This window comes from Lycium ferocissimum, chromosome 12 (genome assembly GCF_029784015.1).
Source record: "Lycium ferocissimum isolate CSIRO_LF1 chromosome 12, AGI_CSIRO_Lferr_CH_V1, whole genome shotgun sequence".
In the NCBI taxonomy this organism is placed as follows: Eukaryota; Viridiplantae; Streptophyta; class Magnoliopsida; order Solanales; family Solanaceae; genus Lycium; species Lycium ferocissimum.
In genome coordinates this window covers 39419205-39431164 of record NC_081353.1, presented here as the reverse complement: position 1 = coordinate 39431164, position 11960 = coordinate 39419205, and the positions used below count along the sequence as shown (strand labels likewise).

At 36.7% G+C, this 11960-nt stretch overlaps 1 protein-coding gene and 1 long non-coding RNA gene across 2 annotated transcripts; both read right to left on the bottom strand.

Annotated features, from left to right (window-relative positions):
* Positions 1–1360: 1360 nt before the first annotated feature.
* LOC132040968 (uncharacterized) lies at positions 1361–10993 on the bottom strand. Its single transcript, XM_059431677.1, has 10 exons — positions 10817–10993; positions 9481–9563; positions 9299–9376; positions 7152–7264; positions 6989–7054; positions 4076–4177; positions 3444–3978; positions 2744–2949; positions 2391–2554; positions 1361–1782 (listed from the first exon to the last, which is right to left on the bottom strand). The coding sequence occupies exons 1-10, from the start codon at positions 10936–10938 to the stop codon at positions 1647–1649; spliced, it is 1605 nt and encodes a 534-aa protein (XP_059287660.1). The 5' UTR covers positions 10939–10993; the 3' UTR covers positions 1361–1646.
* LOC132040971 (uncharacterized) lies at positions 7558–9291 on the bottom strand. The gene is made up of 2 exons (XR_009410826.1): positions 8661–9291; positions 7558–8630 (listed from the first exon to the last, which is right to left on the bottom strand). It is a non-coding gene; the product is annotated as an uncharacterized LOC132040971 (long non-coding RNA).
* Positions 10994–11960: the final 967 nt, after the last annotated feature.

Here is an 11960-nt window from a genome sequence, read left to right as displayed (position 1 = left end):
TGAGAGGTGTTACCAAGTACTTGTGGATGAACTTAATTTGTTACCTGTGGAAACCTGTGTTTTGTATGATGTTGGCCCTACTTGTAAATGCAATCCTACTCCTCGGCCCTTCCTAGTCTTTGTAGTGTGTATTTTTTGTATTTGGGTGACCCATGTCAATTTTTGCTAGATGCACAATTCTGTGGTGTGCATATATCTACATGTGACGACTGGTGACAGGAGCTGGCTTTGGCTCCCAGCTTCAGCAGAATATTTCGAGGGTCCTAAAAGTGATTCCATATTATATGTGGAGGATTTGGTTTAGCTTGTTCAGCATCAAACTGGTGAGTGACACGCTTGGATGGAGCAAAGGGTGGTAGCTATTGCACTTTGCTTGTAGAGGGGTTGATGTCTTGGCACCCAAAAGGTGGGGTCAAAGAAGTGGTTGAAACTCTGAAGATTAGGATTCAAATCTTAACAAAAATAAAATAAAAATTACCTGGCAATTTCTTCCTATCTTATCTAATCTTGGTTGAGCAAAATTATCTATTTTATGTGGTGGTGGGAGGTAGCAAGTACTTGGTGTAATAACTCAAGTGGAATAGTTAACCTAAGTTTTACCGGTACATGTAAGTTGTGGATATTGGTTCATCTATTTCAAATTAATTGATTGCTATGAAGATTACTAATTTAATTTATTAATATAGTTCTCGTCTTCAACAATTTTTTATGATATTGATATTCTATTAGAAGAAACAAGTACGAGTATATATTTAGTAGTGACATTCATTAGTGAGGTCTACCAATTATGTTGCATTTCAGCTTGATTATGACTTTTTAATTTTCTACTTTCAACTATTTTTTGGTATTGCATTGCGTGGTACTAATTTTATAAAAAGACCGATCGAACTGTATCATTGACACCCTAGAGTGAATATTGGAAAATAAAAAGATTTCAGTTTTATTACCACCTTTTAGAGTACTAAAGATTATTTTCCCCTCATGTTTCCTTTCAAAATTTCAATTAGAAGTAATTCATCGCACAATTTACTAAAGAATCATGTAATTCGTTTTCTTTGCTTAGATGTTTTCTCAATAGATTTTCTTGCAAGTCTTTCTCCAAAAATGTACTTAATCCGTTCCAATTTTAAGTGTTTTAATTTGAGAAGACACGAGGTTTAAAAAAATAAGATTTTTTTTTTGAATATGTAGCAAAATGCCATTTGAATCTTGCGATATTAAACAAACATAATAACTGAAATTAGAATGTTACCTAATATAGAAAAAGACATTCTCTTTTAGAGGCTAAAAAGGTAAAGACACTTAAATTAAAGGGAGTACTAGTTTATCTGTTGAGCGTTGACATCCAACGGTATCAATATCAGGAGCTAAATGTTCTTTTGCAATCTTTACTCGCACACTTCTTCATAAATATCCATTAACTCTCCCTATACTCAACAACATCAATTGATCTCAAATATGAGCTGAAGTCAAAGTAACTTTGAGCCAAACAAAGGCTTTTATTTGTAAAGAAAATGAAATATTACATCTCAGATTAGCTATGAAAGAGCTATTATCGAAGTACAAAAGCTCTAATACGGAAGTTGACTTTCAAATTTACAAGACCAGCCAACGGAATAACTACAAGTAAACAAAACATAATAACTTCAACGCGAATCATCAGCAACTTGGGAACTCCGAATGCCCCAAAATGATCTTGGTTTAAGTTTCTTCTTTGTAGCGGTAAAAAGCCATCCCAATTGAGTTTCACAAGTAGCACATTCAGCAATTGACCAGGCATACCTACAAGAAAGTCGCTTCTTAGTTATCAAATCTCCACACCAAGATTTCGTGACATATAGGACTTGACAGAAACCAGAATATGAAGGCATGGTTGCAATTTACCCTTGAAATCAAATTCCTGTACTCTAATCGATGTCCACTGGCATCAATTAATTCCTGTACTCCAATCGATGTCCACTGGCATCGATTTTCCAATTAATGCTGGAAGTAGCAGACTACTTTCTCGCATTCCAGATGAGTGAACAAGAAGCTAAAACCTATGTTGCTCGGGCTATTCAGAAATATCGAGGGGTGCATGTAGGATTCTCCAAAAGTAGTGCATTTTTGGAGAATCCGACACGGGTGTGGCAACATTTTTGGAGAGTCGGAGCAACATAGGCTAAAACCAAACCATGAAGTTGTCTGATGAAGATGGTTCTAACTTCTAACTACAGGTTACACTTTGTTTTCCCTCACAACAGATGTCGGGCAGTGATTCTTCAGAGTGCATTAGCGTGGATTAGAAACATCCCACTACTCATACATTTGGTCAAATAAGGTCAAATTATGGAAATAACTGACACAAGGCATAGCTGACCGTAAAAATCAGCCAACTGAAAATAACTTACCCAGGAAACCAGCTGTATTCTTCAACAGGATTTCCAATAACAGCCAACCCGTTTGCTTTAAACAGTGTCATTATCTCATGTACAAAACCATGTGGATTGACGTAAGCACCGAGAGGACCCTCACTAGACATCACCAACATATCGCTCCGCCTGGCAATTAGAGTCTACAAGAAGGGGAAAATACAACAATTAGTGACATAATATTTAACTTATTTAAAACAGCGGAATAGCGTTAATGTCATTTTCTGCATCACAATTAGAGTCCTCAAGAAGGGAAAAGTGTAAGAATTAGTGACACAATATTCAGTTATTTAAAACAGCAGACTAGCATTAAGTGTCATTTTCTGCATTACCTCACAAGTTCTACATCTCACACAGTCAAAACTCTCAAGCAATTCAATTTCACGTCTCAATCTATAAGAAATTCCATCGATCTCCAAAAGCTCTTGCCTTGTTGATTCAGACACGGGCATCTTACTTGCAATATGAAATGAAAGAAGACCTGGCTTCGTAACGTAACTGTCCATGCTTGGTGCCCTAACTATCTGTTTCCATCGACCTGCAAAAAATCAACTCAATGTTACTCAAACCGTCTCAATTCCGGGGAAAATCTAACTTTTTACTCAAATGATCCACTCGAATCAAAGACGAGAAAACACCAGAGGAATAAAATTATTAAAGTGCGATTGAGACCACAAACGTACAGAGATTAACACAGTAAAAATGATTGTCGTTAAGAAATCAGGCAATTACCATCTAAGACAAGTTGATAGCTCATGTTAAGAAAAGAGAAGTCCCTTGTATGGCAAGATGGAGGAGACAACACATGAATAGCATAAATCACATGTAGCATGATGTAAATTTCGATTCAAAATACCCAACTTTTAGCATATGGTATTTTTTCTAAACCGATTTAATGAGAAAAAGAAGGATCTTTTCACCAATATTTCATTGTCATAAGTGCAGCTATAAAAGACTCCAAACTAGTGTGATCACATTTGGAACATTCATCATCCATAATTTTCTTAAAGGAGAAAGTGAAGAACACACGACCTGCTGCCCTTTGAGCAAGAGAGTATGAATCGTACATCTGGTACACCCAACTGGGCCAGAAGGCCCTTGGAACTTCACGGAACTGGTTTAAAGAATGCTTTTTCCATGTGTTGTGGGCTGGCATAGACAATTTTCCTAAAGCGAGCCTCACACCATCAGCCTCTCGGTTTTTCCCCTTGCTGAATGACCTTCTAAAATTATCAAAAGGAGATCTCGCAGGTTTGACACGAGACTGCTGCTCAATATTCTCATCGTCGCTGCTCGTCGAGTCCTCGAGCATATCACAAGAAACAAGAACAGACTGGTGCAACCTCCTTTCTGTGGGTGAGAGTTCACTCTCAAAACTTTCCTCTGACATTGCATCCGAATCATTTTCATTGCCAAAGCCATATTGGTCAACTCGAGAGCGATTTATCGGTGGTATTTGAATATGTACACCAGATCGGAAGATACTTAATGGCGTCGATCTTCCAACAGCCTCCCTGGGTGTTCTCAATGGCAAATCTTCTTTGATGATTTGTATCTCCCCACAAGGCTAGACAAAAAGGTGCAATGGAACATGAACTTATGAGGATTTACAAGTTACAGATACCTTTTTTAAACAAATATATTAGTATTTGCTGTACACTTACTGATCCCTCCACATCCATCCAGCGGCGCCTCAGACGAAAACGCTGTTGCCCACGAGTTACAATATTCACCGAACCATCCTCTAAGTGCCGGTATTGCCTAATCTAAAACAGTATAAACATAGCTACCCAGGATCAGCAAGTCATACAATAAGCCATCTTTCGATGTGTTGTTGAAACATAAATAAATCAACTCACTGTACAATGAATATACTGTCTTTGCATGTCAATTCAAAAGGGCATGGTGATTAGGAAATCAACTTGACTAACATATATTGGCAGCAGGAAAAGTAGTAATTCTTCTGAGGAAGTTAGGCTTGTACCAAGAACATCACGTCATAGTGTCAATGCTCTGGAATTGAATTGCTTAAATAAATATGAACTTCAAATTTTTGGGTCTCATAAAAATGTACTAATTTGCCAACGGACGCCAAGCATTTTACTGTCGTCTTACTTATCTATAAACATAGGCATATATATTACCTACAAGATGCCCATCATATATTCACAAAGAAGATTTTCCAAAGTCACTTTGACAGAACCAAACATCACACACAGGACACAGGATGTCATTTTAGATCTTAATTGTATCATTGTCATGTTTCAAGGATAAATAAGGCAAACAACCATGTGATTTTTTACTTTTTATTTGCTGCTCACTTAAAAGAATGGAAAGAATTTTATCAAAAATAAGTTGCAAAAATAAGTATATCAGCTGATATCATTATGTCTTGTGTGTAGAAAGCTGAAATCACCCAAATCAATAATGCATTGACCTCGGTTCCTGACCATTTTTTACCAGGTAAAACTGAACCCGTAACAGTATATAGTTAACTTTCCACAGGCTTTCCAATAAAAATTCCATTTCTAAAATAGGATCTCTCGTATGACTCTTCTACTTTCCTACTGAAAGCTTCTTTTTTCATCAAGTACTTTCTTACTTTAAGCTTTAAAACAGAATGAAGATATGGTGTTTTTTTTTTTTTTTTTTTTTTTTGAGATAAAGAATGAAGTTATGGTGTTGTGCTACTGGTCATCTTGCTACAATAAAGCAAGCTCTGAAATGAATGTAACCCAAGGTCTTCGTCCTGTCGGAATATTATTCTCTCCTCCTTGGTGAAGAAGACAAAAGAAAGGTGCGTGAGAAAAAATCTGAAAGGAAATAAAATCACATCTACCCTTAATTCCTGTTTAAGCATTAAAGTAATAAGTGTCATACCAAGTAAACATGTACCATTTTAAGGGCAAGAGACAAATGTAATGACTTACCAACCTATTAAACAGAGAAGTTCCAAGACTCACCCGTGAAATAAGAGCAACACATCAAGCAACAAGGTCCCTATATCAATTTTACGAAGGTGGTGTCCAAGCCAAGCTTGTGTGCACCTCAACTATTCCACTGGGCACTTGCTACCTCCACCGGCACAGGTACCAGGCAACTCTGCCCACCAAGGCTTAGGCAAATGGGAAGAAATCACCTACGTCCTCCGTCCCAATTTATGTGATATAGCTTGACTAGGCACGGAGTTCAAGGATGAAAGAAAGACTCTTGAAAGTTGTGGTCTAAAACAAGCCATGGATACTTGTGTGGCTCAAAATCATTTCATTAAGGGTAAAAGGGGAAGTTTTAAGTTAAATTATTTCTAGATATAGAAATGTATCATTCTTTTTGGGACAGACTAAAAAGGAAAGTGTATCACATAAATTGAGACAGAGAGAGTAGTGTTTATGGTTCTCAGCCAACTTCATTCACCACTGGGCTATACCCTTGGATGCCAACAAGGTCATAATCAATTTCGTAATGGAGAAACCTATTGTTGTGCTAAAACTCACCCTTTATCTGAACTTACATTCGGTCTCTAGTAGAGCGAAATTCTAGTCGATTTTAGATCATAATTGCAGAAATTCTCACCCCTTATCTAACTTACATCACTCTCATAATGGAGCACCTTCTTACAGTCCAAAGGTTCATACTATTTTAATATAAATCATTTTCATATGTCAACATGCATGACATTTTGTAATCCACACAAAACAGCGTGCATCTGAAGGATGTATAATTTTCAGCTGTTTCCTTTAGTTACAGGCAAGATCATCTTTGATATAAAATTATCCTTGGCATTAATAATCTGCTTCAATATTGAAGGTCTTGGTTGCTATCTTGGAAACTTTTTCCAACTTCAAGGAAAATTCACCAATTGATCGCACATTACCTTGAATGTTTTGTAACAGCAAAGATTACATGGGATCACTTTTGCTCCCAAAAAAGAAAAAGAATAAAAGATTGTCTCTTCCACCAATCTTCTGGCTAACATCAAGGGAAAAAGATAAAGGCAATTCAACTCTTAGCATAAATACGCCAAGCAACCTTTGAGCCGTTACATTGAAAGTGCAGAAGGAATAACACAAACAAATAGAACTTGCTCATGCAACTAACATATACAACAGAAAGAAAAGAACTTTAGACATTGCTTTTAACATTTTGAACTTGCCATCAAGAAACTGTATGCATCTCATAAGTTTCTACTTCACAAGAAAAGGATGTTTTACCCAAAAAAAAGGTTGACAATACAGATTCGATCTGCTCCTAGAACATGTCTTTTTTTCAAATAAACTAACACAGAAAGCTCCCATATTTTCTAATTTAGATTATGCAGAACTAGACATTCTTCCTAGAACCAGAATCTTCCACTGTTATACCAGTAACGCGAAATAAATGGATTCCGCAAAATAAATCTAGTAACAAGATGCAATTTCACAAAACACACATGAAATTTCTTCTTCAGAAACAGTCGAGATTCTGGTCTACTTATTAATACGCAGAAACATTTCGAACAGTTTGTAGGAAATATAATCAATTCAACTACGCATCGAAAAAATAACTATCAAGAAAGGCAGAGGATTCAAGTTCCATACCTCAGCGGTTGTACCGGTGGTTGCAAGTTTTATCCTTCCATTATTTGGATCCCTGTAAACTCGAATCTGGAATAAATTTTTACCAGCAATCCCACTCAAAACTCAAAGAAAGAAATTTTAGGGAAAGAGAACAAAACATCAGTGCCATTAGGCACCCACCTACCACTCCAATTGTGTAAGGAGCATCAACTTGCCTCAGTGCTCTGTCAACAGAAGCTATAAAATTAGGCTGAATGACTCGCAGAGGAAGTGTGGCCTCGGGAAATAAAACAACTCCTGGAAGTAAAATAAAGCATGCACGTAAGACAGTGTGAGGAATGTTAAACTACCCAAGACAAACCCACATGAGTTAACATTTGCTGCCTAGAAATCTGAACTCTGAGACAGTTGTTGTGCTGAAAGAAAAGCATACATGCTAATTTGGGATCAAGTAACAAGCATACCATGAAATTAAACTTTACCAGTTTTCAAAACCAAAAAAAAAAAATAGCTGGTAAAAATACCATTTGATAGCTCTACTAGTACTAACTGGATGCAACCTTAAGATATTACTCCACACATATACCATATAGAGTTTTTCTTAATGAAGTAACAAATTTAACTAATAGTGTGGGCATAGAAACGCCCGTATACAACAAATATACCAAAAAAAGGTAGAAAACAATTTTATGAACGACATCCAATCTACTATACATAAAGGAAGCTGATGGGTACACCAAAAAGAAATAAGAGATAAGAGGCTATTCCTCAATTGTACAAAGTTCATCTCAACATCTTCAAAAGCTCTGCTGTTTCTTTCTCTCCAAATGAGCTACATGAGAGCTAGTGGACATTCCATGCCTTGCATCTTCTCTTCCACCTACCGCCTACCGCAATTCCAACTGAACATTAACTCTTTCACAGTGTCTGAAATAACCCAAGATATTCCAAACCAACAACAAGATTTCCCACCACAACATCGAGGCTACCTGACAATGAAGGAGAAGATGGTCAACATCTTCGCCCGAGCCTTTACACATAAAACACCAGCTAATGTATGTAACCTTCCTCAAATTTTCGGCCGTCATGTTGTTGTTAGCCAAGTGAAGAACACAACTTTCTCAAAACCTTTGGGATCCAAATCGATCTATGTGGGAATGCAACCTACTCCCTGACCAGAAGCTTCTCATAGAAAGACTTAACAGAAAATGTTCCATTGTTCCTCGCACTCACCTCCATTCATCATGATTATCCTGTGATGTTCTAATGTTTATTACGCAATTTAACTAACTTTGGAATTCCGGCACTTCATAATCTTGCATGTTCCTCCTAAAAATCAAATCCCAAAGAAATTCTCCACCTTGTATCATCCGCACTCGTTGTTCTGTCATCTCCTTTTAACATGAAATGTTGTAAATGTTAAGAAAAGAAAATCTCAAAATGTTGTCCCCACACCACCCCTGTCCCTAAAAGCTTATCCTTCTTCTTTCCCCCCTGCCCTAAAAAGACACATGGCTGCTAAAATCTTCCCATCCCTTCACAATGTTCCTCCACACCCTGCAACCATAAGGCGTGGTTAACTTTTCACTCCTCCGAGCCCCTTCCAAGACCCCATAGTTTCCACTATTACCTCTTCCTAAAAGTATGTTCCTCTGTCCCAAACCTCCATAGACACTGTTCCTCTGTCCCAAACCTCCATAGGCACTTTCTTAGTAAGGCCTTATTGAAAACCCTCAAATCTTTAACTCCAAACCTACCCCAACATTTGGAAGTTATAACAATGTCCTACCTCACTAAGTAAAACTTCTTATCCCTGCCTGTCGAAACCTACGGAAAGTTTCTTTGAAACCTTTCCAACTTTTCTATGACGCTATACCTAGAGTTGACTTACATTTGTCAGTACCAGAAGGAGATGAAATGATTCTTGTTACTGGATAACTAGAAAAAGGTTTGAGAAACCATTGCTTGAATCTGAAATTAAATTTATTTAGGGCTTCAAATTTCCGAAATTCTTAAATCTAAATAATCACTAAGAAATTGTGGTTAGACATAAAACACTTAACAAAATCCAAATTTTCTTAAAAAGGAAAAGTTAAAGAGAAATTCGTTTATGGTAAAAGACTCATGCACTGCCGTCCCTTCTCAAGAAGAAACTACAAAAATATAGGATCTAGTTGAACTTCACAAACAGCATGTAGTAGCACACTGCACATCTAGAATTGTAAAAACAAGACAACTTGTTTCAAACAGTTAGTGGTCATATTTCCTTTTCCTCCTTTAATACTTTTAACTGAAAAAAACAGTCACAAGGCAACCGAGTAATACACTTACCTTCAAGATAGAACAGAGGAACAGTTAAGACAGCTCCGCCATCCAAGAAGGCCAGCCTGTTATGAGTATCCTCGACATCTGACGCATGAAAATGTTCAAGAAAATAAGTCAAACAACGTGAAAGTCACATCATCCCAAAAAAGCAATTGAAAGATGAAAATGAAAAAGCAGAATACACCTACCACCAAGGTAAGAATGTAAGGCAGCCAAAGAGGTGTCATAAGTAAATTCACCAGATGCAGATGCTCCCCCCGAACTACGATAACTATGATCAGCAGCCAAAGACCAAAAAAAAAAAAAAAAAACATTTCTTAGATGGTGCTCTTAGTAGAGAAATTCTTGATTGATACTTGTAATGAGAAAATGAAAATCCATTAGATCACACAACTGAAAACTTATTAAGTTCCCAATATAATTAATTGGAATTTTCACCAATAGAAAACGATGAGTTTGTGTTCGCTAGTCAAGAACTCTTAAATTCAGAAGATGAAAGTTGCAGAAATGAGGATGTTGCGATGGATGTGTCGGCATACTGGGAGAGATAGGATTACAAATGTCGATATCCGGGACAAGGTGGGAGTGGCTTCGGTGGACAACAGGATGCGGGAAGCGAGGCTGAGATGGTTCGGGCATGTGAAGAGGAATGTAACGGATGCTCCAGAGCGGAAGTGTGAGAGGTTGGCTATGGATGGTTTCAAGAGATGTAGATGTAGGCCGAAGAAGTATTGGGAAGAGGTGGTTAGACAAGACAGGTGCAGTTCCAGCTTTACGAGGACATCACCTTAGATGGGAGGTTCTGGAGGACACTGACTTAGGTAGAAGGTTAGTAGGTAGTAGAGAGTTGTTTCACTTATCCTTCCATTCTAGTAGTCGTAGTATTACCCGTTTAGTTTCTTGTCCTTCGATTTTCGTTACTATCCGCTGTTTCTTGTACTTAGGTAATTGTATTATTTTTCTGTAGTTATTGTTTCTTATTCAGAATGCTTCCTATAGTATTTTGCCATGGGTTCCTCGCTTCTGTTATTTCTTTTTCCGGACTTCTTTCATTTGCTTGCCGGGTTATCGAAAAGGGGTAAGATATGTGTACACTCTACCCTCCCCAAACCCCACTTGTGAAATTACACTATGGTATGTTGTTGTAATTGTTGTTGGAGAAAATGATGAGTTTCGTGTACTATTTCTTTCACTTTCCATTTCCAATTTGCAGATAGATGATAGAGCTAATCTAAGCATATAAATTTCTCAAAAATACTCCAATCTGTTCACCATTTTTCTTTGAACTCTCCCCAGCATTCTACATAATGTATTAACCTTGAATAAAGTGTATAACAGAGTGTAAAAGGTGTTTATACACAAATACGAGCTAAATCGGGTGACAAAATAGACATAGAGCGTGATTTTCCCATTAAAAAACCCTAAACAAGTTGAAGCAAAAAAAATATGGACACTAGACAAATTTAATTACGCAATCGAAATGTAAAAGAAAATCAAATTACTAATTAATATTAAAATTGTTACGTTGTTTCATCTTCATCTGATGATTCTTCACCGACTTCTTCAACTTGTAATTCCTCAGATTCGAGCTCTCGTATTTGCTCCATTTGATACCTTTCTCTCTCTAGAATTCTATCATCCTCCATTTCTTTTCTTTTTTCTACTCTTGTTTGTGTGTATTTCGTATTTCGATTCAGTTAAATTGTGTGAGTATTTTATTTTATGCGACTAGTAGTAGATATATATACACACTCCTAAATGAACCTACGAGATCCTTAAAACCTTTTTTTTTTTTTTTGCGTGGATTGTCCTTCATTTGGGATGTGTCATTAAATTTTGTCCTTTAAATCGGGGTCATTTGAGTTTTGCCTTTCGCTTAATATTTCGAGATTGTGGGTTTGAATTTCAACTCAATTAAAAAAAATCGCAATGCAAAAGCCATGAAAATTCTATTTTATGGGCATATTTGTAAAATTCTAGCTTGGACATAATTTTGTCTTAAGGCAAAAATTTATAAATTCTCTTCATATGCAAATTCTGCTTTAAAAGTTAAAGATCACCATTTTAAAGGACAAAAATTAAAGACCGCCCCAGTTAAAGGGTGGTCTTGCAAATTGCCCTCATTAAAACGCCATCTACAGTCGCATTAGTAATAACCCGCGAAGATAACGGACGTTCGGTCAAACATTATTGGCTGCACATATAATCATGTTCTAATATCTGGATATTTGAATTGTGAAAGAATAAAAAAGTGCTTATTTTTAAATGGGATAATGGTCAAAACACAAACCAGAAGTATGACTTAGTTTGCGAGTTTTCTACTGAATCAGAAGTTACTTGCGTTTTCTACATGAACTATCACCAATGGTGCGTGATGTATACTTTCTTTCTTGATTTAAATGGTACCAAATGGCACTTCACGCGGATAACTAAAGAAATTAAGTGATTTTTTTTAAAAAAAAAAAGATCAAAAGAACACCTGACAATTTTAATTACACATCGAAATGTAAAACATATTCAAATTACAAATGATTAGTAGAATTGTTACGTTGTTTCATCTTCATCTGATGATTCTTCATCGACTTATTCAACTTGCAATTCCTCAGATTCAAGCTGGCGTATTTGCTCCATTTGATACCTTTCTCTCTCTAGAATTCTATCGTCCTCC

Coding starts and splice junctions, on each gene's coding strand:
- LOC132040968 (XM_059431677.1), bottom strand. CDS start 10,938: ATGGAGGATGATAGAATTCTAGAGAGAGAAAGGTATCAAATGGAGCAA. Junction 9,564..10,816: donor TCAGATGAAGATGAAACAAC/GTAACAATTTTA, acceptor TGCTGATCATAG/TTATCGTAGTTCGGGGGGAG. Junction 2,555..2,743: donor TGAGATGTAGAACTTGTGAG/GTAATGCAGAAA, acceptor CCCTTCTTGTAG/ACTCTAATTGCCAGGCGGAG.